The 26848-nt window shown below is 44.1% G+C and overlaps 1 protein-coding gene across 9 annotated transcripts in view; it reads right to left on the bottom strand.

Moving 5' to 3' along the window:
* Positions 1–403: 403 nt before the first annotated feature.
* LOC137369760 (intermembrane lipid transfer protein VPS13B-like) overlaps positions 404–26848 on the bottom strand; it is a 1379747-nt gene continuing 1353302 nt past the window's right edge. For all 9 annotated transcript variants that reach the window (XM_068031169.1, XM_068031166.1, XM_068031168.1 and 6 more), the window contains one exon: positions 404–1044. In XM_068031169.1, the coding sequence (XP_067887270.1) occupies positions 796–1044 (249 nt within the window). In that variant the 3' untranslated portion in view covers positions 404–795. The remainder of the gene's footprint in view (positions 1045–26848) is intronic.

Here is a 26848-nt window from a genome sequence, read left to right as displayed (position 1 = left end):
AGACAGAGGTTCTGTACATAGTTTTCTGTGTATTGTATATACTAGTTTAGCTGTTAATAAACCCGTTGGAGATCTTCAAGGCACTGGAATCCACGTACCTCATTGTGTTGCTTCAGATAACACAAAGAACACATGACACTTAAGTGCCTCAGTTGGTCTCTGGGCAGGATAGCCATCCGCCATCTTCCCGCCATTTGCAAGAAGGCATGGTATCGGGAAGACGACAGGCACACCACCTCGCACCTTTCCGCACCATTTTACACGCCACCACCCCACCTCCCAGCCCATCCCCAGAGGGCTAGTAAAATCCAGCCCTTTGAATAGCATATTAACCAGCAAGATTTTTCTCTGATAATTGGCTACTTACAAGTCAAACTACTGAGCAAAATAAGATGGCATCATGCAATCCTGACTTTAAAATTTATTTACCTTCAATATTTTCACATTTATATCAACAATATTTTTGCTGAAGTAAGCATTAGAGAATAACAAAATCTCGTTAGTGACAATACTTAACAAAGTTGCCTCACCAGCATTAGTGGCCACATCCCTTTCATTAAACATTGTATTTACACAGTTGACATAATTACAGTCATTATTGAGAAAGGCAAATTGATTAAATTACATAAACAAACTGACTGAGATTACATTTGTTTTAATTAAAGGTTCTTATGAAAAGGTTGCGCTGTACTTAACTGGTGCTAATCAAGAGACTAATGTCAAGCTGTCTAATCGGGAAAACATCAGTATTTCTGTCACAAAAAAAAAACCTTTGTCATTTTCACACGTTTATGACTAGTGAAATCCCTTTCGCAGTGCCTTGTTTTTCACCATAGAAAACTTGCTCACAAACACAAGTCCATAATGACGATCAACCAAGTATTGGTAAGTCTTGGTTCTGATGGCAGGAGGATCAGCAACAACGACTTCAGAAGCCAGCTGCATGGCTGCACTGCTGGGAACAATGTAATGTGACGTTCTTGTGACATAATCCACTAGTCGATCATACTGCTGTTCAGAAAGTCTTTCTCGGATGCCATCTCCCTAAACAAGAGAGAAAGAACCACCTCAGGATTAATCGTCCAATCCAACAGGAATGCCAGGATCATTTTTGTGCTACCTCTCAGTCTTATCCCTCATCTTTAGATAGAATTATACAGTACTTACAACCGCTTAGCTGAGTGGAATATGAAGGAGATCCTTCACATATGGTTAAGCACCACACATGCCTCCGCCCACATTATTCCATCTAACCCTATCAACATATCCTTCTAATCCTTTCTCCCTCATCTACTTCTCTACTTTCCCTCTTCAATATATCTATGATATTCACCTTAACTATTTCTTGTGGTAGCAAGTTCCATATTCTAACCACTCCATGGGTAAAGAAGTTTCTCCCGAATGCCTCATCGGATTTATTAGTATTTTCTCCTTGTACATCATTTTCTGAATGCATTGGAGTTATTTTTGACTTTGGTTGATAGTGTAAAATGGGCGATAATGTTTCAGTCACTCGTCATACAGCCCGCCAATGGAAATAAACATTGAGAGATGTGTTTAACGGTTGGCTGAATCATTATTAGCCATTTCACACAATCGACCAAAGTCAAAATGACCCACATTATGTTTCAATATTATAAAATGGAAAACTGTTAATACTGGAAATCAGGGTATTTTTTATAGGAAAGCAAGGATAATTTAGGAAAGGAAAAGGCAATGAGGCGGGACATTCCTTGCCCTTTCTATCAGCAACTCCACCTGCCCACTTATTCATCATGGCAGCTCTCTCTGGGCACATATCCAGTTGCACCTGAATCAGTTCAAACTGTTCACTTCCATTGCCTTGGGAAGTTTTTCCACAACTTTATTACCATTATGGAGAAACGTTCTCCCTTGTTGGTGGAGTTGCGGATAATGATGAGGATTGTCAGAGGATACAGCAGGATATAGATCAGTTGGAGACTTGGGCGGAGAAATGGCAGATGGAGTTTAATCCGGACAAATGTGAGGTAATGCATTTTGGAAGGTCTAATGCAGGTGGGAGGTATACAGTAAATGGCAGAACCCTTAGGAGTATTGACAGGCAGAGAGATCTGGGCGTACAGGTCCACAGGTCACTGAAAGTGGCAACGCAGGTGGATAAGGTAGACAAGAAGGCATACGGCATGCTTGCCTTCATCGGTCAGGGTATAGAGTATAAAAATTGGCAAGTCATGTTGCAGCTGTACAGAACCTTCGTTAGGCCACACTTAGAATATTGCGTGCAATTCTGGTCGCCACACTACCAGAAGGACGTGGAGGCTTTGGAGAGGGTACAGAGGAGGTTTACCAGGATGTTGCCTGGTCTGGAGGGCATTATCTATGAGGAGAGGTTGGAAAAACTCGGATTGTTTTCACTGGAACGACGGAGGTGGAGGGGCGACATGATAGAGGTTTACAAAGTTATGAGCGGCATGGACAGAGTGGATAGTCAGAAGCTTTTTCCCAGGGTGGAAGAGTCAGTTACTAGGGGACATAGGTTTAAGGTGCGAGGGACAAAGTTTAGAGGGGATATGCGAGGCACGGTTTTTACACAGAGGGTGGTGAGTGCCTGGAACTTGCTGCCAGGGGAGGTGGTGGAAGCAGATACGATAGCGACGTTTAAGAGACATCTTGACAAATATATGAATCGGAAGGGAATAGAGGGATATGGGCCCCAGAAGTGCAGAAGGTGTTAGTTTAGGCAGGCATCAAGATCGGCGCAGGCTTGGAGGGCTGAATGGCCTGTTCCTGTGCTGTACTGTTCTTTGAGTTTCTTCTGAGAATTTTCTTCCCAATTTTGAATTTGTAAGTGAATCTTCCACTGGAGCATTTTCTTTGCATCAATTTTGATTAATCCGCATTCATATTCATGAAAATTTCAATTTAATTATCCAGGAAGTCTCCTCTTTTCCAACAAAAACAAGTTCAAATGAAAGAATAAATGGAAAACACCCTGCCCATTCGTTTGTTCTGCTCCCCCCCCACCCCCGCACCCTTCGGAAGGTGAACAAGAAATGCCTTTCATAGTGATGCACGTGATTACATCCAAAAACATTCAAGCAACCATTTGATATTTTAGCTCACAGTAGATTGTGATCAGCTTTGAATAAATTACAAAAATACAATTTTTGGATTCAATGCACTGTAGGTTGTTTAAATGGCACTCCCAATAACATGCATTTATTGAGAATTTCAAAAAACGTACAGGGAAAACTGTACAAGAGGCACTCTGAAACCACATACACTCAAAATTACAAACTACAGAAACCCTTTGATGCACCAAAGTAATTTTACAACTCATCCAAAACTCTGCTGCTGCAACTTAACTTGCACCAAGTCCCATTCACCTATCACCCCTGTGCTTGCTGACCGACAGTAGCAACGCCTCGATTTGAAAAATTTCACACTTGTTTTCAAATCCCTCCATGTCTTCACCCGTCCCTATTACGGTCACTTCCTCCATCCCTGCAATACTCTGAGATTTCTGCGTTCCTCTGATTCTGACCTTTTCCGTATCCCTGCTTTTCTTCACTGCACCATTGGCGGTCATGCCTTCAGCTGCCTTGGACCCAGGTTCTGGAATTCCCTCCTTAAACGCCCCTCTCCTCTTACAAATCGCTCCTTAAAACCTACCTCTTTGAACAAGCTTTTAGTCACCTGTCCCAATATCTCAAGTGGCTCAGTATCAAATCTTTTTTGATAATTTTTTTTTTATATAGAGATACAGCACTGAAACAGGCCCTTCGGCCCACCGAGTCTGTGCCGACCAACAACCACCCATTTATACTAACCCTACAGTAATCCCATATTCCCTACCTACACTAGGGGCAATTTACAATGGCCAATTTACCTATCAACCTGCAAGTCTTTGGCTGTGGGAGGAAACCGGAGCACCCGGCGAAAACCCACGCGGTCGCAGGGAGAACTTGCAAACTCCGCACAGGCAGTACCCAGAATCGAACCCGGGTCCCTGGAGCTGTGAGGCTGCTGTGCTAACCACTGCGCCACTGTGCCGCCCCTGCTCCTGCAAAGCACCTTGGGTCATTTTACTACATTCAAGTTACTGTATAATTGTAAGTAGTTGTCGTTGTGGAACTGATGTTTATTATTTTTTTACTACAGACCTCAGTAGGTCAAAGGATTGTTGAGAGAAGAACAGGATTATAGCTTCAAACCTGTATCTCACATCAACACACTCATGAAGCCACTATGGGATATATTTTACTGAATTCCCACATGCAGCAAGGTACTCAAGCACTGCAAGTATATGCTGGAAAATTGACCATGATTTGCTTATAGTGTACTCGCAGTGTCCAAAGTTTTTGGAGGCACCACAACACATACAATGGAAACTCTCTCTTTGAAGATTTAATATTTGACATTTCAACTAAAGGCATTTTTATTTACATGCCATAGTGTAGGGTGCACAATAGTAAAGTGAAGACACCCGAGCATCTTTCTCTCTCCTTTCAAGACTCACCGCATGTTACGGTTTCTAGCTCATCCATTCAGCCCTTCGAACCTGTTCTGCCATTCAATTAGACTATGACTGATCTGTACCCAACTCCATCTACCCATCTTAGTTCTACATCCTTTACTACCCTTGTCAAACAGAAATCTATCAATCTCAGATTTTCAATTGACCCCCAGCCTCAGCAGTGCATTTGGAGGAGAGAGTTCCAGATTTCCACTACCCTCGGTGTGGAGAAGTGCTTCCTGACATCACCCCTGAATAATTTTAAGGTTTTGCCCCCTTGTTCTGGCCTCCCCCAACAAAGGAGAGAGTTTCACTCTATCTACCCTATTAATGCATTCCTATGTTATGAGCATACTCAGTGCGTGATGACATCATTGATCATGTCACCTGACCATCTCAGTGTCTGTCTTTCTTTACAGGGTCGTCTCAATATAGAACAGATTTTTGCGATGAATTGAGATTAAAGTGCAAAAATGTTTGCAGCAAACGGCAGTAGAGACTGCAATAAACAAAATAAGCTTTCTGCCAGTGACCTACCTCATCGGATGAAGATTTTCAACTAGATTGTGTTGAGCCCCATTGTTCCTGAAAAGGTGTGGCTGCACTCAGTTGAATGGATTCTGCTGGGTCTTAATCTGATTCAACTACCGACTACACTGGCTTTGGTGAGTTTGTTCTGATTAGGGTAACTTAGCTTCTGTGACACTGTTATAGACAGCCACAGTAAAGTGTTTAACTGGGTCACTGTTACATTTGAAAATGGAACAAAATGACTGCGCCCATGGGAAAAATCGGAAGGCTAGGAATGTATAATGGAGTTAGAAAACCATTTAGTTCATACATTCAAAGAATGGACATTTTCTTCAGAGCGAATAATATATTGGAAGTCGAAGGTGAAAGTGAAGGAGCCCAGACTCAGAATAAGGCAACTTCTGAGTGCAATTTTGCTAACGGAGATTGGTCTGGAAGTGTATGGCATGCTAACAAACCTTCTTGCTCCCAACAAGGTAAAGATGTGTCATTCAAAATAATTATCACCAGGCTGGAGGAACATTTCAATCCCAAGCCACCAGAGATAGTGGAAAACTACAAATTTGGAATCAGAGACCAGAGAAATAGCAAAACAGTTGGTGAGTACATTGCGGCACTGAAGAATTTATCATACATTGCACCTTCAGTACATTCTTAGATCGTGCATTACAAGACAGATTTTTATGTGGATTGGTGGATGAAAGAATCCAGTCGAAATTACTAAACACACAAAATCTTATGTTTGTGGAGATGGCATCAAAGAATGTTTGAGAATTTTTTCATGCGGGCTTCTGCCAAGTCTAAAGCGGAGAGACCTGATCAGAAGACTGCTGTAGATACAAGTTTAGTGTCTTGTTATCACTGTAATGGCACAGACATATTAGTACAGAAATGTCAAATACTTGAATTGCCAAAAGATAGGCCATATTGCAACTGCTTGCCAAGCAAAGGCCAATGCAGGAAAGAGAGCTCATTCCAGTGGCAATAGAAAAAAATGATGTCACAAGGGTAGAGTTCACAAGTTTGGAGTGAATCTAGAGTGCCTAAGGGAAGAGGAGCCAGGGCTGTACAGCATTTATTCTACTAGCAATCACTCAAAGAACAGAGACTATTGTAGAAAGGTGTCGGTAAATCAACACAATATCAAAATGCTCATCAATAGATCTGCAGATTGCTCCATTAGGAGTAGAGATACACGAGCAAATTTGGTGACATTCCTCGAACTGAAAGCACAGTTCACCTATTCTGGTGAGGTGTTAGAAATGTGTGGACAAATGCAGTGCACTGTCCAAAATAAGGGCAAGTCCCTCAAGTTACCCATTGTTTCAGCAAGATAGGTCAACAAACCAATGTTAACGGGCAAAGATTGACCTTTTAAGCAGGTTTTTCAAGTTGAGACCAACAAGATGCTTGATTTTTAAAGGTATAATTGGTGTGGAAGAACACATCCAAATTAAGACTGATGCAAAATCAATATATTGCAAGGTTAGGCCAGTTAAACCAGGATGAAGAGGAACTAAAGAAGCTAGAAATGAATAGTGTATGAGTGAAAACTGATCACAGTGATTGGGCAACTCCAATTGTAGTAGTGTCCAAGTCAGTCAAAACCGTAAGACGATGCAGACACAACAAAGTCACAATCAACCAGGCAATGAAGTACCCATTCCTGACATCTCAAAATTTGCATGTGGAGTTAGCGGGAGTCGATATTCACGAAGTTGGATTTGACCTGTGCTTATACACAGTTCAATGTCATCGAAAGAGTCAGCAGTATCTCATGATAAACACACACACGGGGGTTAAACTCCTACATGAACCCACCCTATGGTGTGAAGTCTTCTCCAAAAATCTTCTAAGCTACAACGGATAGGATTTTGCAAAGAGTGCCGCATAGTTTGTGCAATCAGGATGATGTGCTGATCACGACCGCAACAGAGGAAGAGAATCTTCAAGTGTTGGAGGAAGTGTTAAAAAGGCTCAACGATCACAATGTTTTCCCTGGAGCGAAGGAGGCTGAGAGGGGACATGATAGAGGTATATAAAATTATGAGAGGCATAGATAGGGTAAATAGCCAGAGTCTGTTTCCCATGGTAGGGGTGACTAAAACTAGAGGGCATAGATTTAAGGTGAGAGGGAGGAGGTTTAAAGGGGATCAAATGGGTAAATTTTTCACACAAAGAATAGTGGGTATCTGGAATGAGCTGCCTGAGGAGGTGGTGGAGGCAAGAACAGTAGCAATATTTAAGAGGCATCTGCACAGGTACTTGAATGAGCAAGGCATAGAGGGATATGGAATTAATGCAGGCAGGTGGGATTAGTATAGATAGGCATTATAGTCAGCATGGACACGGTGGGCCAAAGGGCCTGTTTCTATGCTGTACGACTCTATGACTCTATGACAATACGAACATAAGAAATAGGAGCAGGAGTATGCCATTCAGCCCTTCGAGCCCGCTCCACCATTCAATAAGATCATGGCTGATCTTCTACTTCAACATAGGTATGTGAAGAGAAAAGGATTGGTCCCTTACAGTCAGAAACAGGGGAATTTATTATGGAGAAAACAGAAATGGCTGACCAACTAAATGCAAACATTGGTTCTGTCTTCACAAAGGAGGACACAAATAACGTACCAGAAATGTTGGGAAACACAGGGTTTAGTGAGAGGGAGGAACTCAAGGAAATTAGTATTTGTGGAGAAATGGTGTTGGTGAAGTGATGGGATTGAAGACCGATAAATCCCCTAGGCCTGATAATCTACATCCCAGAGTACGTAAGGAAGTGGCCCTAGAAATAGTGGATGTATTTTGGTGGTCATCTTTCAAGATTCTATAGACTCTGGAATAGTTCCTACAGATTGGAGGGTAGCCAACATAACCCCACTATTTAAAAAGGGAGGTAGAGAGAAAACAGGAAATTATAGACCTGTCAGCCTGACGTCGGTAGTGGGGAAAATTCTAGAGTCCATGATCAAAGATTTTATAGCAGAGCACTTGGAGAACAGTGGTAGAATTGGACAGAGTCAGCATTGAAGATGGGGATATTTGTGGAGCCACCTCCTCCAGTTAGTTGTTTAATTGTCTACCACCATTCACGGCTAGAGGTGGCAGGACTGCAGAGCTTAGATGTGATCTGTTGGTTATGGGATCGCTTTGGTCTGTCTATCGCATGCTGCTTATAAAGTTTGGCACGCAGATAATCCTGTGTTGTAGCTTCACCAGGTTGACACCTCATTTTGAGGTATGCCTGGTGCTGTTCCTGGCATGCCCTCCTGCACTCTTCATTGAACCAGGGTTGGTCTCCTGACTTGATGGCAATGGTAGAGTGGGGGATATGCCGGGCCATAAGGTTACAGATTTTGGTTGAGTACAACTCTGCTGCTGATGGCCCACAGCGCCTCATGGATGCCCAGTTTTGCATTGCTAGATCTGTTCGAAATCTGTCCCATTTAGCACGGTGGTCGTGCCACACAACACAATGGAGGGTATCCTCATTGTGAAGGCGGGACTTCGTCTCCACAAGGACTGTGCGGTGGTCACTCCTACCAATACAATCATGGGCAGATGCATCTGCGGCAGGCAGATCGGTGAGGACAAGGTCAAGTATGTTTTCCCTTCTTGTTGGTTCCCTCACCATCTGCCGCATACCCAGTCTACCAGCTATGTCGTTTTGGACTCAGCCAGCTCGGTCAGTAGTGGTGCTACTGAGCCACTCTTGGTGATGGACATTGAAGTCACCCACCCAGAGTATATTTTGTGCCCTCGCCACCCTCAGTGCTTCCTCCAAATGGTGTTCAACATGGAGGAGTACTGACTCATCAGCTGAAGGAGGATTGTAGGTGGTAATCAGCAGGAGGTTCCCTTGTCCATGTTTGATCTGATGCCATGAGACTTCATGGGGTCCAGAGTCAATGTTGAGGACTCCCGGGGCAACTCCCTCCCTACTGTATAGCACCACCTCTGGTGGGTCTGTCCTGCCGGTGGGACAGGACATACCCGGGGATGGTGATGGCAGTGTCTGGGACATTGTCTGTAAGGTATGATTCCGTGAGTATGACTATGTCAGGCTGTTGCTTGACTAGTCTGTGGGACAGCTCACCCAACTTTGGCACAAGCCCCCAGATGTTAGTAAGGAGGACTTTGCAGGGTTGACAGGGCTGGGTTTGCCGTTGTCGTTTCCGATGCCTAGGTCGATGCCGGGTGGTCTGTCCGGTTTCATTCTTTTTTATTGACTTTGTAGCAGTTAGATACAACTGAGTGGCTTGCTAGGCCATTTCAGAGGGCATGTAAGAGTCAACCATATTGCTGTGGGTCTGGAGTCATATGTAGGCCAGACCAGGTAAGGACAGCAGATTTCCTTCCCTAAAGGACATTAGTGAACCACTAGTGACTGATGTATGAGGAGAGATTGAGTCAGTTAGGATTATATTCGCTGAAGTTCAGAAGAGTGAGGGGGGATCTCATAGAAACCGATAAAATTCTAACAGAACTTGACAGGGTAGATACAGGAAGGATGTTCCCGATGGTGGGGGAGTCCAGAACCAGGGGTCATAGTCCAAGGACATGGGGTAAACCTTTCAGGACTGAGGTGAGGAGAAATTGCTTCACCCAGAGAATGGTGAGCCTGTGCAATTCACTACCACAGAAAGTAGTTGAGGCCAAAACATTGTATGTTTTCAAGAAGGAGTTAGATATTAAGCTACTAAGTATCATCACCTCATTCCATGACAATATGAAAGGCACAATTCAACATGGTGGCTCCTCATCAGACCCCTTTCCTATCCTGAGTGGCGTGAAACAGGGCTGTGTTCTCGCACCCACACTTTTTGGGATTTTCTTCTCCCTGCTGCTTTCACATGCGTTCAAGTCCTCTGAAGAAGGAATTTTCCTCCACACAAGATCAGGGGGCAGGTTGTTCAACCTTGCCCGTCTAAGAGCGAAGTCCAAAGTATGGAAAGTCCTCATCAGGGAACTCCTCTTTGCTGACGATGCTGCTTTAACATCTCACACTGAAGAGTGTCTTCAGAGTCTCATCGACAGGTTTACGGCTGCCTGCAATGAATTTGGCCTAACCATCAGCCTCAAGAAAACGAACATCATGTGACAGGACATCAGAAATGCTCCATCCATCAATATTGGCGACCACGCTCTGGAAGTGGTTCAAGAGTTCACCTACCTCGGCTCAACTATCACCAGTAACCTGTCTCTAGATGCAGAAATCAACAAGCGCATGGGAAAGGCTTCCACTGCTATGTCCAGACTGGCCAAGAGAGTGTGGGAAAATGGCGCACTGACGCGGAACACAAAAGTCCGAGTGTATCAGGCCTGTGTCCTCAGTACCTTGCTCTATGGCAGCAAGGCCTGGACAACGCTTGTCAGCCAAGAGCGACGTCTCAATTCATTCCATCTGCGCTCCCTCTGGAGAATACTTGGCATCAGGTGGCAGGACTGTATCTCCAATGCAGAAGTCCTCGAGGCGGCCAACATCCCCAGCTTATACACACTACTGAGTCAGCGGCGCTTGAGATGGCTTGGCCATGTGAGCCGCATGGAAGATGGCAGGATCCCCAAAGACACATTGTACAGCGAGCTCGCCACTGGTATCAGACCCACCGGCCGTCCATGTCTCCGCTTTAAAGACGTCTGCAAACGTGACATGAAGTCCTGTGACATTGATCACAAGTCGCGGGAGTCAGTTGCCAGCGTTCGCCAGAGCTGGCGGGCAGCCATAAAGGCGGGGCTAAAGTGTGGCGAGTCGAAGGGACTTAGCAGTTGGCAGGAAAAAAGACAGAGGCGCAAGGGGAGAGCCAACTGTGTAACAGCCCCGACAAACAAATTTTTCTGCAGCACCTGTGGAAGAGCCTGTCACTCTAGAACTGGCCTTTATAGCCACTCCAGGCGCTGCTCCACACACCACTGACCACCTCCAGGCGCTTACCCATTGTCTCTCGAGATAAGGAGGCCAAAGAAAATTAGATATAGCTTTTGGGACGAAAGGGATCAAAGGATATTGGGGGAAAGCGGGAACAGGTTACTGAGTTGGATGATCAGCCATGACATAATGAAGGGCGGAGCAGGCTCCAAGGGCTGAATGGCCTACTCCAGCTCCTATTCTCTATGTTTCTATGTTCCACCATTTTCCTGCACTATTCTCCTAACCCTTGTGTTTAATATGTAGGAATCTATTGATCGCAGTCTTGAACATGCTCAACGAGTGAGTTTCCACTGCCCCCTGGGGTAGAGAATTCCAAAGATTCACCACCTTCTGAATGAAGAATGCCAGGGGAAACATCCTTTCTGCATCAATCCTGTCGAGTCCTGTAAGAATTTTGTATGTTTGAATGAGATCACCTCTCATTCTTCTAAACTCCAGAGAATAAAGGCCCAGTCTATTTAATCTTTCCTCATAGGACAATCCCTCCATCCCAGGAACTAGTTTGGTGAACCTTCGTCCTTCGTTGCAATCCCTCTATGGCAAGTATATCTTTCCTTAGGTAACGAGACCAAAATTGCACACAATACTCCAAGTGCGTAAATAAAAACAGAAAGTGCTAGAAATACTCAGCAGGTCAGGCAGCCTCTGTGGAGAGAGAAGCAGAGTTTACGTTTCAAGTCTGTGACCTTTCATCAGAACCGAACTCCAAGTGCAGTCTTCACCAAGGCTCTATATAATTGCAGTCAGACATCTTTACTCCGATACACAAATCCTCTTGTATTGAAGGCCAACATACCATTTGCCTTCTTAATTACTTGATGTACCTGCATGTTAGCTTTCAGTGATTCATGAACAAGAACACCCATTCCTTTTGAAGTTCAACACTTCCCAGCTTCTCGCCATTCAAGAAATACTCTATTTCTGTTTTTCCTACCAAAGTGAATAACCTCACATTTCTCCACATTGTATTCCATCTGCCAAATGTTTGCCCACTCGCTTAAGCCTCTCCAAATCCCCTTGAAGTGTCCTTGGATCCTCCTCACAACTCACACTTCCAACTAGTATTGTGTCATCTGCAAACTTGGAAATATTACATTTAATCTCCAAATCCAAATCATTGATATAGATTGTGAATAGCTGGGGCCCAAGCACTGATCCTTGCAGTACCCCACTAATCACAGCCTGCCAATCTGAAAATGACCCATTTATTCTTACTCCCTGTTTTCTGTCCATTAACCAATTCTCAATTTGTGCCAGTATAGTCTCCCCAATCCCATGTGATCTAATTTTGTTTACTAACCTCGAGTGGGACCTTATCAAAAGCTTTATGAAAATCTAAGTATACCCACACCCACCAGTTCCCCCTTATCTATTCTGCTAGTTTAAAATCTCCAACAGGTTTGTTGAACATGATATCCTTTTCATAAATCCATGTTGACTCTACCCAATCCTACCATTATTTTCTAAGTGTCCTGTTAGCACATCTTTTATTATAGATTCTCGCATTTTCCCTACCAATGATGTTCGGCTAACAGGTCTGTATTTCCTTCATTTTCTCTTTCCCTTCTTTCTTAAATGGTGGGATTACATTTGCTACCTTCCAGTCTGCAGGAACCATTCCAGAGTCTATAGAATTTTGAAAGCTGACCACCAATGCATCTACTATCTCTTCAGCCACCTCTTAAAACACCTCTTAAATGTAGATCATCAGGTCCAGAGGATTTATCTACTTTAATTTCTCGAGCACTTTTTTGTTTTACTAATATTAATATCTTGCAGTTCCTCGTTTACACTAGTCCCCTGATTCTCCATTATTTCTGGGAGGTTTTTATTTTCCTCTGTGAAGACTGACACAAAGTATTTGTTTTGTTTCTCTGATATTTCAGTATACCCCACTATAAATTCTCCTGACTTCGCTTGTAATGGACCCACATTTGTCTTTGCTAATCTTTTCCTTTTCACATACCTATAGAAGCTTTTACAGTCTGTTTTTATGTTTCTCGCTAGTTTACTCATTCTATTTTCCCTTTCTTAATCTTTTTCTTGGTCCTCCTTTGCAGAATTCTGAGATGCTCCCAATCCTCAGGCTTACCATTTTTGGCAACCTTATACGCCTCTTCCTTTGCTCTAATACAATCCTTGATTTCTTTCGTTAGCCATGGTTGGATCACTTTCCTTGCTGGGTTTTTGTCCATTAAAGGAACATATTTTTGCTGCAAACTATGTATTAGTTCTTTAAATGTTAGTCATTGCCTGTCTACCATCATACCTTTTAACGTAGTTTCCCAATCCACCATAGCCAATTGCCCTCATATCTTCATAGTCTGCTTTGCTTAGATTTAAGACCCTAGTTTCTGATCGAACGACATCAATTTCAAACTCAATGTAAAATTCTATCATATTATGGTCACTCTTTCCTAAAGGATCCTTTACAACAAGATTATTAATTAGCCCTTTTTTATTGCACAATACCAGATCTAAAATTGCCGTTCCCAAGTTGATAGCGGCGGATGCCTGTCCCATGTGCTATGTCCAGACTGGCCAAGAGGGTGTGGGAAAATGGCACACTGACACTGAACACAAAAGTCCAACTGTTTCAAGTCTGTGTCCTCAGTACCTTTTATTTTTTTTATTTAGAGATACAGCACTGAAACAGGCCCTTCAGCCCACTGAGTCTGTGCTGACCATCAACCACCCATTTATACTAATCATACATTAATCCCATTACCCTCTCACATCCCCACCTTCCCTCATTTCCCCTACCTTTCCTAGGGGCAATTTATAATGGCCAATTTACCTATCAACCTGCAAGTCTTTCTGTGGGAGGAAACCGGAGCACCCGGCGAAAACTCACGCGGTCACAGGGAAAACTTGCAAACTCCACACAGGCAGTACCCAGAATCGAACCCGGGTCGCTGGAGCTGTGAGGCTGACCACTGTGCCACCTTGCTCTAGGGCAGTGAGGCCTGGACAACATATGTCAGCCAAGAGCACCATCTCAACGCATTCCATCTTCGCTGTGTCCGGAGAATCCTTGGCATCAGGTGGCAGAACCATATCTCCAACGCAGAAGTCCTCGAGGCGGCTAACATCCCCAGCATATACACCCTACTGAGCCAGCGGCGCTTGAAATGGCTTGGCCATGTGAGCCGCATGGAAGATGGTAGGATCCCCAAGGACGCATTGTACAGCGAGCTCGTCACTGGTATCAGACCCACCGGCCGTCCATGTGTCTGCTTTAAAGACGTCTGCAAATGTGACATCAAGTCCTGCGACATTGATCACAAGTCGTGGGAGTCAGTTGCCAGCGATGACCAGAGCTGGCGGACAGCTATAAAGGCGGGGCTAAAGAGAGGCGAGTCGGCAGTTGGCAGGAAAAGAGACAGAAGTGCAAGGAGAGAGCCAACTGTGTAACATCCCCGACAACCAATTTTATCTGCAGCGCCTGTGGAAGAGTCTGTCACTCTAGAATTGGCCTTTATAGCCACTCCAGGCACTGCTCCATAAACTACTGACCACCTCTAGGCGCTTACCCATTGTCTCTCGAGACAAGGAGGCCAAAGAAGAAGAAGTTGATTCCTCAACATACTGCTCTAGAAAACTATCTAGCATACATTCCAAGAATTCGTCCTCCACAACATTAGTACTAATAAGGTTTACCCAGTCTATATATAGATTGAAATCCTCCATGATTACTGTATTACACCTGTTGCATGCACCTCCAATTTCCTGATTTATACTGTGATTTACATTATACTGCTGTTTGGCAGCCTACAACTCACACCAATCTTTTCTTCCCCTAGCTGTTTCTTATTTCCACCCAAACTGATTCTACATCTTGATCTTTAGAACAAAGGTTATCTCTCACTACAGTACTAATGCCCTCTATAATTAACAGAGCTTCCCCACCACCTTTTCCCAGCTTCCTGCCCTTCCTGTATGTCACAAACCCTTGGATATTCAGATCCCAGCTTTGGTTTCCTTGCAGCCACGTCTCTGTAATGGCTATCATGTCATACAAATGAATTTCTATTTGAGTTGATAATTCATCTGTTTTATTGCGAATACTATGGGCATTCAAATACTAGCCTTTTTCAGATTTTTACTACCGTTTTTGTAAACTCTGGACATATCTGCTGGCACACTCTTAAGTTTGCAATCACTGTCCCTTCCTGCCAAACTCTTATCATCATTACCTTTATTGCTACCTTGATCTATTGCCTTGTCAATTCCCTTTATTTTACTCAATCTTCCCAAACATGATCCCTTCTCCACCCCCACCCCCTATTTAGCTTAAAGCCCTCTCTACTTCCCTAGTTATACGACTCGCTAGAACACTGTTTCCAGCAGGGTTCAGGTAAAGTCTGTCCCAACGGTACAGCCTCCATCTTCCCCAGTTCTGGTGCCAGTGCCCCACAAACTTACCCACTTCTCCCACACCAGTCTTTGAGCTTTCATCTCTCTAATTGTATTTACCCTGTGCCAATTTGCAAGTGGCTCAGGTAATAATCCAGAGATTATTACCTTTGAGGTTCCGCTTTTTAATTTCGTGCCTAGCTCCTCATACTCCCTATGCAGAACCTCTTTCCTAGTCTAGGAACACGGGAACATAGGAGCAGGAGTAGGCCATTCAGCCCATCTTACCTGCATCTACCCTGTCTATCCCTTTCAGTATTTTGCAGGTTTCAATGAGATCACCTCTCATTCTTCGAAACTCTAGAGAATGCAGGCCCAATTTCCCCAATCTATCTTCATAGGACAATCCTGCCATCCCGGGAACAAGTCTGGTGGTCCTTCATTGCACTCTCTCTATGGCAATAATATCCTTGCTAAGGTCAGTGGACCAAAACTGAACACAGTACTCCAGGTGCAGTCCAAGTGTCCATTTATCACATCCTTTGGAACAGATTCTAGTTCTGGCCCTATCTGCTGGCACACTCTTAAGTTTGCAATCACTGTCCCTTCCTGCCATACTCAGATCATCATTACCTTTATTGCTACCTTGATCTATTGCCTTGTCATTTCCCTTTAATTTGCTCCATCTTCCCCGACATGATCCCTTCCCCCTCTCTATGTATTTTAAAGCCCTCTCTACTTCCATAGTTACACCACTCGCTAGAACACTGATAGAACTACTAATGTGAGGCTAACAAGGTCTGTAGTTCCCTACTTTCTCTCTCCCTCCCTTCTTATAGAAACATAGAAAAATATATAGAATGAGGTGACATTTGCTACCTTCCCATCTGCAGGAACTGCTCCAGAAGCTATAGAATTTTGGAAGATGATCAACATTGCATCCATTTTCTCCACAGCTATCTCTTTCAACACTCTGGGATGTAGAATATTAGGTCTCGGGGACTTAGCAACCTTCAGCCCCATTAATTTCTCCAATACAACCTTCTTACTAATACTAATTTCCTTCAGTTCCTCATTTTCCCTAGTTCCTTGGATCTCTAATTCTGGGAGATTTCTTGTATCTTCCTTAGTGAAGACAGACACAAAGTAATCATTTAGCTTCTCTGCCATTGCTCTATTCCCCTCAATAAATTCTCCTGACTCTGCCTGTAATGGACCCACTTTTTGTCTTAGCCAAACATTTCCTTTTTACATACCTATAGAAGCTTTTACAGTCCGTTTAAATGTTTTTTTCTATGCACCTACCTGGGCCACAACCACTGGACCCTCCCCCTCCCACTGCAAGTTCCTCTCCAACGCTAAGCAGATGTCCCGAACCCTGGAACCGGGCAGGCGACACAGCCTTCTGGACTCTCGCTCTCAGCTGCACAGAAGAGTGTATATCCTTCTGACTATACTGTCCCCTACTATCACTACATTCCTTCCAACTCCCCAGTCTTGAATGGCTTCCAGTACCATGGTGCCATGGCCAGTCTGCTCATCCACCCTACAGCCCTTGCTCTTGTCTATACCAGATGCAAGAACTTCGAACTTGTTGCTCATTGCAAGGGCTGAGGCTGTTCCACTCACACCTTCATGGTCCCTTTACCTACCTGACTCACAGTCACATCCTCCTGGCCCTGACCACTGATCAAATCAGACGACCCTATCTTAAGGGGTGTGACTGCCTTCTGGAACAAAATTTCCAGGTAACTTTCCCACTCCCTAATGCATCGCAGTGTCTGCAGCTCGGCCTTCAGCTCAGCTACACTGAGCTGAATCTCCTCAAGCCGCAGACACTTGCTATAGATGTGGTTACCATGGATTGCTGTGGCATCTAGGAGCTTCCACATACTGTAGCCCCAACACATCACCTGTCCTGCCATTTTTGTGTTAATTTATTTATTTTTCTTAGCTAATTTATAGTTCCCCTCTTCATCAAACTTCCTTCTTCACACTCAGTGCAGACAAGCAGCACTGAATTTATACTCTCTGAAAAACAATGATGAACTAACTTTACTAGAGTTCAGAAACCAGTTTAAGCCAGCTACTTAATTAACTAGCCACAGCTACTCTCAGAGAGATTACATATCCCTTTTTAAAACTGGAAGAAACTTAACTTGCTTCTTAACTTTGAGTAATTTTAGTTAATTGCTCGATGTAAAAACTAGACTTTAGAGCGAAATTAAACCTTAAGATCCATCACTCACCAAAACTCCCTTCTTCACACACTGTGCACTGAAACAGCACTCAGTGCAGACCATTGTGAAGTTGAAAAAGAGCAAGTGTGCTATCGTGCAATCTGAGGTCGTGTACCTTGGCTTGAAAATCAATGAAAAAGGACTACAACCAGTGAAAGAGAAGAGATCAAGGCAATAGCCAATGCCCCAAAGTCAAAAGATGTGTCTGAGCTTCAATCTTTTCTAGGCATGGTCCAATACTTCTTGCGATTTTTGCCTGAGCTTGCAACGGTGTTAGCTCCACTTCATGAGTTGTTGAAGAAAGATGTGTAATGGGAATGCTCTAAAGCACAACAAAATGCTTATGATGCTTGTAAGAGAAGCTTGACTAGTGATGCAGTACACGTTGATTACGACACAAATCATGACCTGAATCTATCAAACTATGGAGTTGGAGCAGTGATCAGTCATGACATGGATGATGTTCAAGAGAAGCTCATAGCATTTACATTGTAAACCCTGACCAAGGGTGAATGTACATCCGCAGACTGAAAAGGAAGTGCTTGGAATTATCTTTGGAATCAAAATGTTTCGCCACTTTTTTTGGGTAGAAACTTTATGGAAGTTATTTATTTAGAGATACAGCACTGAAACAGGCCCTTTGGCCCACCGAGTCTGTGCCGACCATCATCCACCCCTTTATACTAATCCTACATTCCTACCACATTCCCACCTTCCCTATATTCCCCTACCACCTACCTTTACTAGGGGCAATTTATAATGACCAATTTACCTATCAACCTGCAAGTCTTTGGCTGTGGGGGGAAACCGGAGCACCCGGCGAAAATCCATGCGGTCACAGGGAGAACTTGCAAACACCACACAGGCAGTACCCAGAATTGAACCCGGGTTGCTGGGGCTTGTGAGGCTGCGGTGCTAACCACTGCGCCGCTGTTACAGATCATGAACCTCTGGTAGCTACTCTGGGTCCAACGTCTGCAATACAGACAATGGCAGTGTCAAGGATTCAGCGGTGGATTGTACTTCTCTCACAGTATTGCATACCGCAATATTGCATACCGCACTCCAAAGGACAATGCTACAGCACTGTCGCCTTTGCTGTATGAAGACTCAAAAGTAGGCCATGACGGTGCAATCTTCACAATAGGAGTTGTGGATGGGGACTTTCCAATCACTGCATCTGAAATTGCAGTGCAGTTTGCACTGGAGTGCTGACCTGGGGCTGCATTAGAGTGCTAAAGTGGAAGTTTTGTGACTGAGGGAGTTCGGTGAGGAGGGAGCGAAATGCTCCTTTCATTTTCTACCTGTCATTGTTTTAGCAAGACTTAGTTGATTTTATTTTTTATTATAACAGTCTGCTGAAGTTTTAAATTTAAAGGGTTTTGTCATGGCAGGAGAGCTTAAAGCCATGGTTTGCTTCTCTTGCTGCATGTGGGAATCCGGGAACATTTCGAATCCCTGGACCAGCAGGTGTGCAGGAAGTGTGTCCAGCTGTAGCTCCTGGAAGCTCGGGTTTCAGAGCTGGAATGGCGGCTGGAAACACGGTGGAGCTGAAGGGACTTGAGGAAGGAAGGGAATGGGTGACCACCAGGCAGTCCAAGAGAAACAGGCAGGTAGTTCAGGAGTCCCTTGGGGTCCCACTTGCAAATCGGTATTCCATTTTGGAGGCTGATGAGGCTGGTTCCTCCAGGGAGTGCAGACAGAGCCAAGCTACTGGCACCACAAGCAGCCTGTCAGCATAGGAAGGGGGTAAGAGAGAAAGAGCAATAGTAATGGGAGATTCTATAGTCAGGGGAACAGATAGGTGCTACTGTGGCCATCAACGTGACTCCAGGATGGTGTGTTGCCTCCCTGGTGCCAGGGTCCGGGATGTCACTGAACGACTGCAGGGCATCCTGAAGGGGAAGGGTGATAAGGCAGAGGTCATGGTACATGTTGGCACCAATGACATAGGTAGAAAGTGGGATGAGGTCTTGCATCAAGAATTCAGGGAGTTAGGCAGTGGACTAAAAAGCAGGACCTCTCGGGTTGTAATCTCTGGATTACTCCCAGTGCCACCTGCTAGCGAGTATGGAGATAGGAGAATAGCACAGATGAATGCGTGGCTTAAGAGTTGGTGCAGGAGGGAGGGTTTTAGATTCCTGGACCACTGGGACCGTTTCTGGGGAAGGTGTGACGTGTACAAGCGGGACGGTCTACATCTGAACCAGAGGGGGACTAACATCCTTGCTGGCAGGTTTGCTAGTGCTGTTGGGCGGAGTTTAAACTAATTTGGCAGGGGGAGGGGACGCAGACTCCTAGCAGAATAGGGACACACCTAAACACAGGAAAGCAAACAAGTCAGAGGGAATACAGCGGAAGTAAGTTTCAAGGGAGTAAGACCAGGATGGATGGCCTCTACTTTAATGCCAGGAGTATTACAGGTAAAACGGATGAGTTAAGGGCAAGGATTGACACGTGGAATTGTGATAGAGTAGCCATCACGGAGACATGGTTGAGGGAGGGGCAGGATTGGCAGCTCAATATCCTGGGATATAGAATCTTCAGGCGAGACAGAGGAGGGGGTAAAAGAGGAGGGGGCATTGCAATATTAGTTAAGGAGTCAGTTACTGCAGTAAGGAGAGATGATATCTTGGAGGGGGCATCAAATGAAGCTTTATGGGTAGAGTTTAGGAATAAAAAAGGGACAGCCACATTGCTAGGTGTTTATTATAGACCCCCAGATAGTCAGCAGGAAATTGAGGAGCAAATATGTGCGCAATTCACAGAGGTGTGCAAAAATAATAGGGTAATTATATTAGGTGATTTCAACTTTCCCAACATTAATTGGGATAGTCATCGTGTTAAGAGCTTAGATGGAGTGGAGTTCTTAAAATGTATACAGGAGAACTTTTTAGCTCAATATGTGGAGGATCCAACAAGGGAGGATGCAGTGCTGGACCTAATTCTGGGGAATGAAGCCGGACAGATGATTGATGTGTTTGTGGGGGAGCATTTTGGTGATAGCGACCACAACATGCTATAATTTAAGCTTGTTATGGAGAAAGAAATAGACAAGTTGCAGAAAAAGGTTTTGGATTGGGGGAGAGCGAAATTTAGTAAAATAAGGCAGGATTCTGGCCAAGGTAGACTGGAAAGAGTTACTTGTCAGGAAGTCTACAGAAGAGCAGTGGGGGGCATTCAAAAATGGGGAGGGTACAGGCCCAACATGTTCCCTCTTGGGTAATAGGTCGGAGCAACAAGCCCAGAGAACCATGGATGACCAGAAACATTCAGGGTACGATGAGAAGGAAAAGAGAGGCTTTTAGCAAATACAAGGAGAGAAAATCAACGGAAGCGTTAGTGGAGTACAGAAAGTGTAGGATGGAGCTTAATAAAGCAATTAGGAGAGCAAAGAGGGGATATGAGAAAGCTCTGGCTGGTAAAAGTAGGGAAAATCCCAAGATATTCTATAAGTATATCAATGGGAAGAGGATAACCAGGGAAAGAGTAGGACCCATTTGGGACCAAGGGGGAAATCTGTGGGTGGAGCCAGAGGACATTGGTAGGGTGTTGAATGAATACTTCACATCTTTCTTCACCCAAGAGAATGAGGATGTAGATATGGAACTCAGAGAGAGAGACCGTGAGGTTCTTGAGCGAATTGTCATAAGCAGTGACAAGGTATTGGAGGTTTTGGCAGGCTTCAAAGTGGACAAATCTCCAGGTCCGGACAATTTGTGTCCCAGGATGCTGTGGAAGGCGAGGGTGGAGATTGCAGGGGCTCTGATCCTAATTTTTAATTCATCTCTGGCCACAGGGGAGGTGCCAGAGGACTGGAGAACAGCTAATGTGGTACCACTATTAAAGAAAGGTTGTAGAGATAAGCCAAAGAACTCCAGACCAGTGAGTCTCACGTCAGTGGTAGGGAAACTATTGGAGAAAATTCTGAAGGAGAGAGTCTATCTCCACTTGGAGAGGCAAAATTTGATTAGGAATAGTCAGCATGGCTTTGTCAGAGGGAGGTCATGCCTAACAAATTTGATTGGCCGAGTGGTTAACATTGAACTGTAGTGTCTTAGGTTACAAGAAGATATAGACGGGATGGTCAAATGGGCAGAAAAGTGGCAGATGGAATTTAACCCTGAAAGGTGATACACTTTGGAAGGAGTAATGCGACATGGTGTCAATGAATGGCCTGACACTGGGAAGTTCTGAGGAACAAAGGGACCTTGGCGTGTTTGTCCATAGATCTCTGAAGACAGAAGGGCAGGTTAATAGAGTGGTCAAAAAGGCATATGGGACACTTGCCTTGATCAATCGAGGCATAGATTACAAAAGCAGGGAGGTCATGTTGGAGTTGTATGGAACTTTGGTAAGGCCACAGCTGGAGTACTGTGTGCAATTCTGGTCACCACATTATAGGAAGGATGTGATTGCACTGGAGGGGGTGCAGAGGCAATTCACCAGGATGTTGCCTGGGATGGAATATTTAAGCTCTGAAGAGAGGTTGGATAGGCTTGGGTTGTTTTCACTGGAGCAGAGAAGACTGAGGGGTGACCTGATCGAGGTGCACAAGATTATGAGGGACATGGACAGGGTGGATAGGGAGCAGCTGTTCCCCTTAGTTGAAGGGTCAGTTACGAGGGGGCACAAGTTTAAGGTCAGGGGCAGGAGGTTTAAAGGGGATTTGAGGAAGAACTTTTTACCCAGAGGGTGGTGACGGTCTGGAATGCACTGCCTGGGAGGGTGGTAGAGGTGGGTTACCTCACATCCTTTAAAAAGTACCTGGATGAGCACTTGGCACGTCACAACATTCAAGGCTATGGGCCAAGTGCTGGTAAAAAGGATTAGGTAGACAGGTCAGGTGTCTTTAATGCATCGGTGCAGACTCGATGGGCTGAAGGGCCTCTTCTGCACTGTATTATTCTGTGATTCTGTGAAACTCAGAAAGCGCTAGTTTTAAAAAGAGCCAACGAACAGACTTTGAATGATTGGACAGAATTGACCAGTATCCAGATGAGGAACTGAAATACAAGGCTGGATTGCATCTATTTTAATGCAAGGAGTTTTACTAGTAAGGCAGATGAATTGAGGGCGTTGATTATCACATGGCATTATGATATTATTGCTATCATAGAGACATGGTTGAGGGAGGGGCAGGACTGGCAGCTCAATATTCCAGGGTATAGAATCTTCAGGCATGACAGGGTATGGGGTTAAAGAGGAAGTGGCATTGTACTGTTGATCAAGGAGTCAATTACTGCAGTAAGGAGGGATGATATCTTAGAAGGTTTATCAAATGAGGCCATATGGGTAGAACTTAAAAACAAAAAGGGGGCAATCACTTGGCTGGGAGAGTACTACAGGCCTCCAAACAGTCAGGGAGAGATAGAGGAGCAGATATGTAGTCAAATCTCAGAGAAGTGTAATAATAGTAGGGGATTTCAACTTCCCCAATATCAACTGGGATAGTCTTAGTGCAAAAGGTTTAAAGGGGGCGGAATTCTTTAAAATGTATATACAGGAGAGCTTTTTGTGCCAGTACATAGATAGTGCTACAAGAGAAGGGGCAGTACTGGACCTAATTCTAGGGTATGAAGCCGGACAAGTGGTAGAAGTGTCAGTCGGGGAACATTTCGGGGATAGTGACCATAAATCTGCACGATTTAAGGTAGTTATAGAAAAGGACAAAGATGGACCGAAAATAAAGGTACTGAATTGGGGGAAGGCAAATTTTAAGATGATAAAACAGGATCTGGCCAAAGTGGACTGGGAGCAGCTACTTATAGGAAAGCCGACATCGGACCAGTGGGAGTCATTCAAAGAGGAAATAGTGACAGTTCAGAGCCAACATGTACCCATTAAGGTGAAGGTTAGGAACAAGAAGTCCAGGGAACCCTGGATGTCAAGGGATATAGAGGATTGGATCAGGAAAAAAAAAGGAGGCTTATAGCAGATACAGAGCGCTGAAAACAGTGGAGGCACCCGAGGAGTATAGAAAGTGTAGTGGGGTACTTAAAAAAGTAATTAGGAGAACGAAGAGGGGACGTGAAAAAACACTGGCGGGCAAGAGAAAGGAAAATCCTAAGGCATTTTATAAGTATATTAAGGGCAAGAGGATAACGAGGGAAAGAGTCGGGCCCATTAGGATCAAAGTGGCAATCTGTGTGTGGAGCCAGAGGACATAAATGAGGTTTTAAATGATTACTTTTCATCTGTGCTCACTATGGAGAAGGATGATGTAGGTGTAGATATCAAGGAGAGGGATTGTGATATATTTCAACAGATTAGCATTGAAAGGGAGGAAGTATTAGCTGATTTAGCAGGCTTAGAAGTGGATAAATCCACAGGCCTAGATAAGCTGTATCCCAGGCTGTTATGTGAGGCAAGGGAGGAGATAGCAGGGGCTCTGACACAAATTTTCAAATCCTCTCTGGCCACAGGAGAGGTACCAGAGGATTGGAGGACAGTGAATGTGGTACCATTATTCAAGAAGGGTAGTAGGGATAAACCAAGTAATTAAAGGCCAGTGAGTCTAACATCAGTGGTTGGAAAACTATTGGAAAAATTTCTGAGGGACAGGATTAATCTCCTCTGGGAGAGACAGGGATTAATCAGGGATAGTCAGCATGGCTTTGTCAGGGGGAGATCATGACTGACTAACTTGATTGAATTTTTTGAGGTAGTGACGAAATGTGTAGATGAGGGCAAAGCATTTGATGTGGTCTATATGGACTTCAGTAACGCTTTTGATAAGGTCCCGCAAGGGAGATTGGTTTAGAAGGTAAAAGCCCCTGGGATCCAAGGCAATTTGGCAAATTGGATCCAAAATTGGCTTAGTGGCAGGAGGCAGAGGGTAATGGTTGAGGGTTGTTTTTGCGAGTGGAAGCCTTTGACCAGTGGTGTACCGCAGGGATCGGTGCTGGGACCCTTGCTGTTTGTAGTGTACACTAATGATTTAGACGTGAATATAGGAGGTATGATCAGTAAGTTCGTAGATGACACGAAAATTGGTGGTGTCGTAAATAGTGAGGAGGAAAGCCTTAGATTACAGGACGATATAGATGGGCTGGTAAGATGGGCGGAGCTGTGACAAATGGAATTTAATCCTCAGAAGTGTGAGGTGATGCATTTTGGGAGGACCAACAAGGCAAGGGAATATAGGCAGGGGATGGTAGGACCCTTGGAAGTACAAAGGGTCAGAGGGACCTTGGTGTACTTGTCCATAGATCACTGAAGGCAGCAGCACAGGTAGATAACGTGGTTAGGAAATCATATGGGATACTTGCCTTTGTTAGCCGAGGCATAGAATATAAGAGCAGGGAGGTTATGATGGAGCTAGTTAGGCCACAGCTGGAGTACTGTGTACAGTTCTGGTCACCACACTACAGGAAGAATGTGATTGCACTGGAGAGGGTGCAGAGGAGATTCACCAGGATATTGCCTGGGCTGGAGCATTTCAGCTATGAAGAGAGACTGAAAAGGCTAGGGTTGTTTTCCTTACAGCAGAGAAGGCTGAGGGGAGATATGATTGAGGTATACAAAATTATGATGGGCATTGATTGATAGGTTAGATAGGAAGAAACTTTTTCCCTTAGTGGAGGGATCGATAACCAGGGGACATAGATATAAGGTAAAATGCAGGAGGTTCAGAGTGGATTTGAGGAAAGATTTTTTCACCCAGAGGGTGGTTGGAATCTGGAACGCACAGCCTGAAGAGGTGGTAGAGGCAGGATCTCTCACATTTAAGAAGTATTTAGATGAGCACTTAAAACACCATAGCATACAAAGCTACAGGCCAAGTGCTGGAAAATGGGATTAGAATAGTTAGGTGCTTGATGGCCGGCATAGACACGATGGACCGAAGGGCCTGTTTCTGTGCTGTATAACTCTATGACTCTATTAATCCATTCCACAAATCGACATGAGTTGTCATGTGAACAAGGATGGTACAGAGTGGTAGTACCTAACTCTTTAACCGACAAGAATCTGGTAGGACATCATACTGAACATATGGGTATAGTTAGCATGAAATCCAGAAGTTTTGTTTATTGGCTTAGTCGAGACGGTGATCTGGAATCATTGGTTAGCAAATGTACTATTTGTCAAAACTGCAGGAATAAGCTGCTAAAAACACTTGGGCAACTCATCCATTTCAAAGAGTGCACGTAGACTTTTGTTAAAAGGGAAGTGACAATTCCTTGGTGCTTATTGACAGTTACTCTAACTAGATCGAGAAAAGCATATGGGTCAAAACACCAATGATGATAGGACAACAGACATGTTATGGTCCAGTTTTAGTTGTCATGGTTTACTGGCGGAGCTCGTCTCAGATAACAGCCCTCAATTTTGGTCTGCTCTGTTTCAGAATTTCATAAAGCAAAATGGTATCAAACATACCTTCACTCCTCCATATCATCTGGTATCAAATGGAGCAGCAGAAAGATCTGTGAGAATAGTCAAGGAAGCACTCAAAAAGTGCTGCATGGATGTTCAAGTTTCAGCATGAAACAGAGAACAGTGAAGTATAGAACAACTCCACACTCAACTACAGGGTCTATATCCTCTGAGCTCTTAATGAAGTGAAGATTAAGAACACGTTCGGGTTCGGATCTATCAAATTTGCCTCCTAAAGTTGAACAAAAACAGTTCACTCAGAAATGTCAGTATGACACAAACAAAAGAGAACATAGTTTTAGGAGAAATAAACATGATTCTGTTCTGAGCCCCTCTCACAAGTCACACAAGTGGGATGTGGAAAATGTCACTGAGGTTTGTGGTACTAAGAGATACTTAGTTGAAATTGGTGGTAAAGTAAGAAGTGTTCATGTAGATCACATGCAGCGAGGGATGATCCAAAACTTGAGCATGACCTACTTGCCAGAGTGTGAACCAGTTCAGACTTCAGTGTCTGAAGTACCAGTTTCAGAAAAAGAAACACGATCTTCCTTAAGTCCTGAACTGAATTCAGACAGTTCAAAACTTGACTTTACACCAGAACCTATGAGAAGATCGGGAAGGCTTCGCAAACCAGATTTCATACTTGATTAATAGATATTGTTTAAAAAAGAGCCAGTTGTTATTTTGCCAAGTGTGCATATTCTCTAAGACTTGTTTGTTTTTGAAGTTGTATAGTTAGTGTACCTGTAAATAGTTTATTAAAGAAAGAATTAAAAGGGGAAAGCAGTGTAATGTATTCCTATGTTATGAGCATACCCAGTGATGTCATTAAAAATATGATCTGGCCATCTTGGTTTCTGTCTCTCTTTACAAGGTCCTCCCAATATATAACACCTAGGAACACCA

This window comes from Heterodontus francisci, chromosome 5 (genome assembly GCF_036365525.1).
Source record: "Heterodontus francisci isolate sHetFra1 chromosome 5, sHetFra1.hap1, whole genome shotgun sequence".
NCBI lineage: Eukaryota > Metazoa > Chordata > Chondrichthyes > Heterodontiformes > Heterodontidae > Heterodontus > Heterodontus francisci.
The sequence above is the reverse complement of the archived record's forward strand: the minus strand, read 5'-3'. Positions and strand labels throughout refer to the sequence as shown.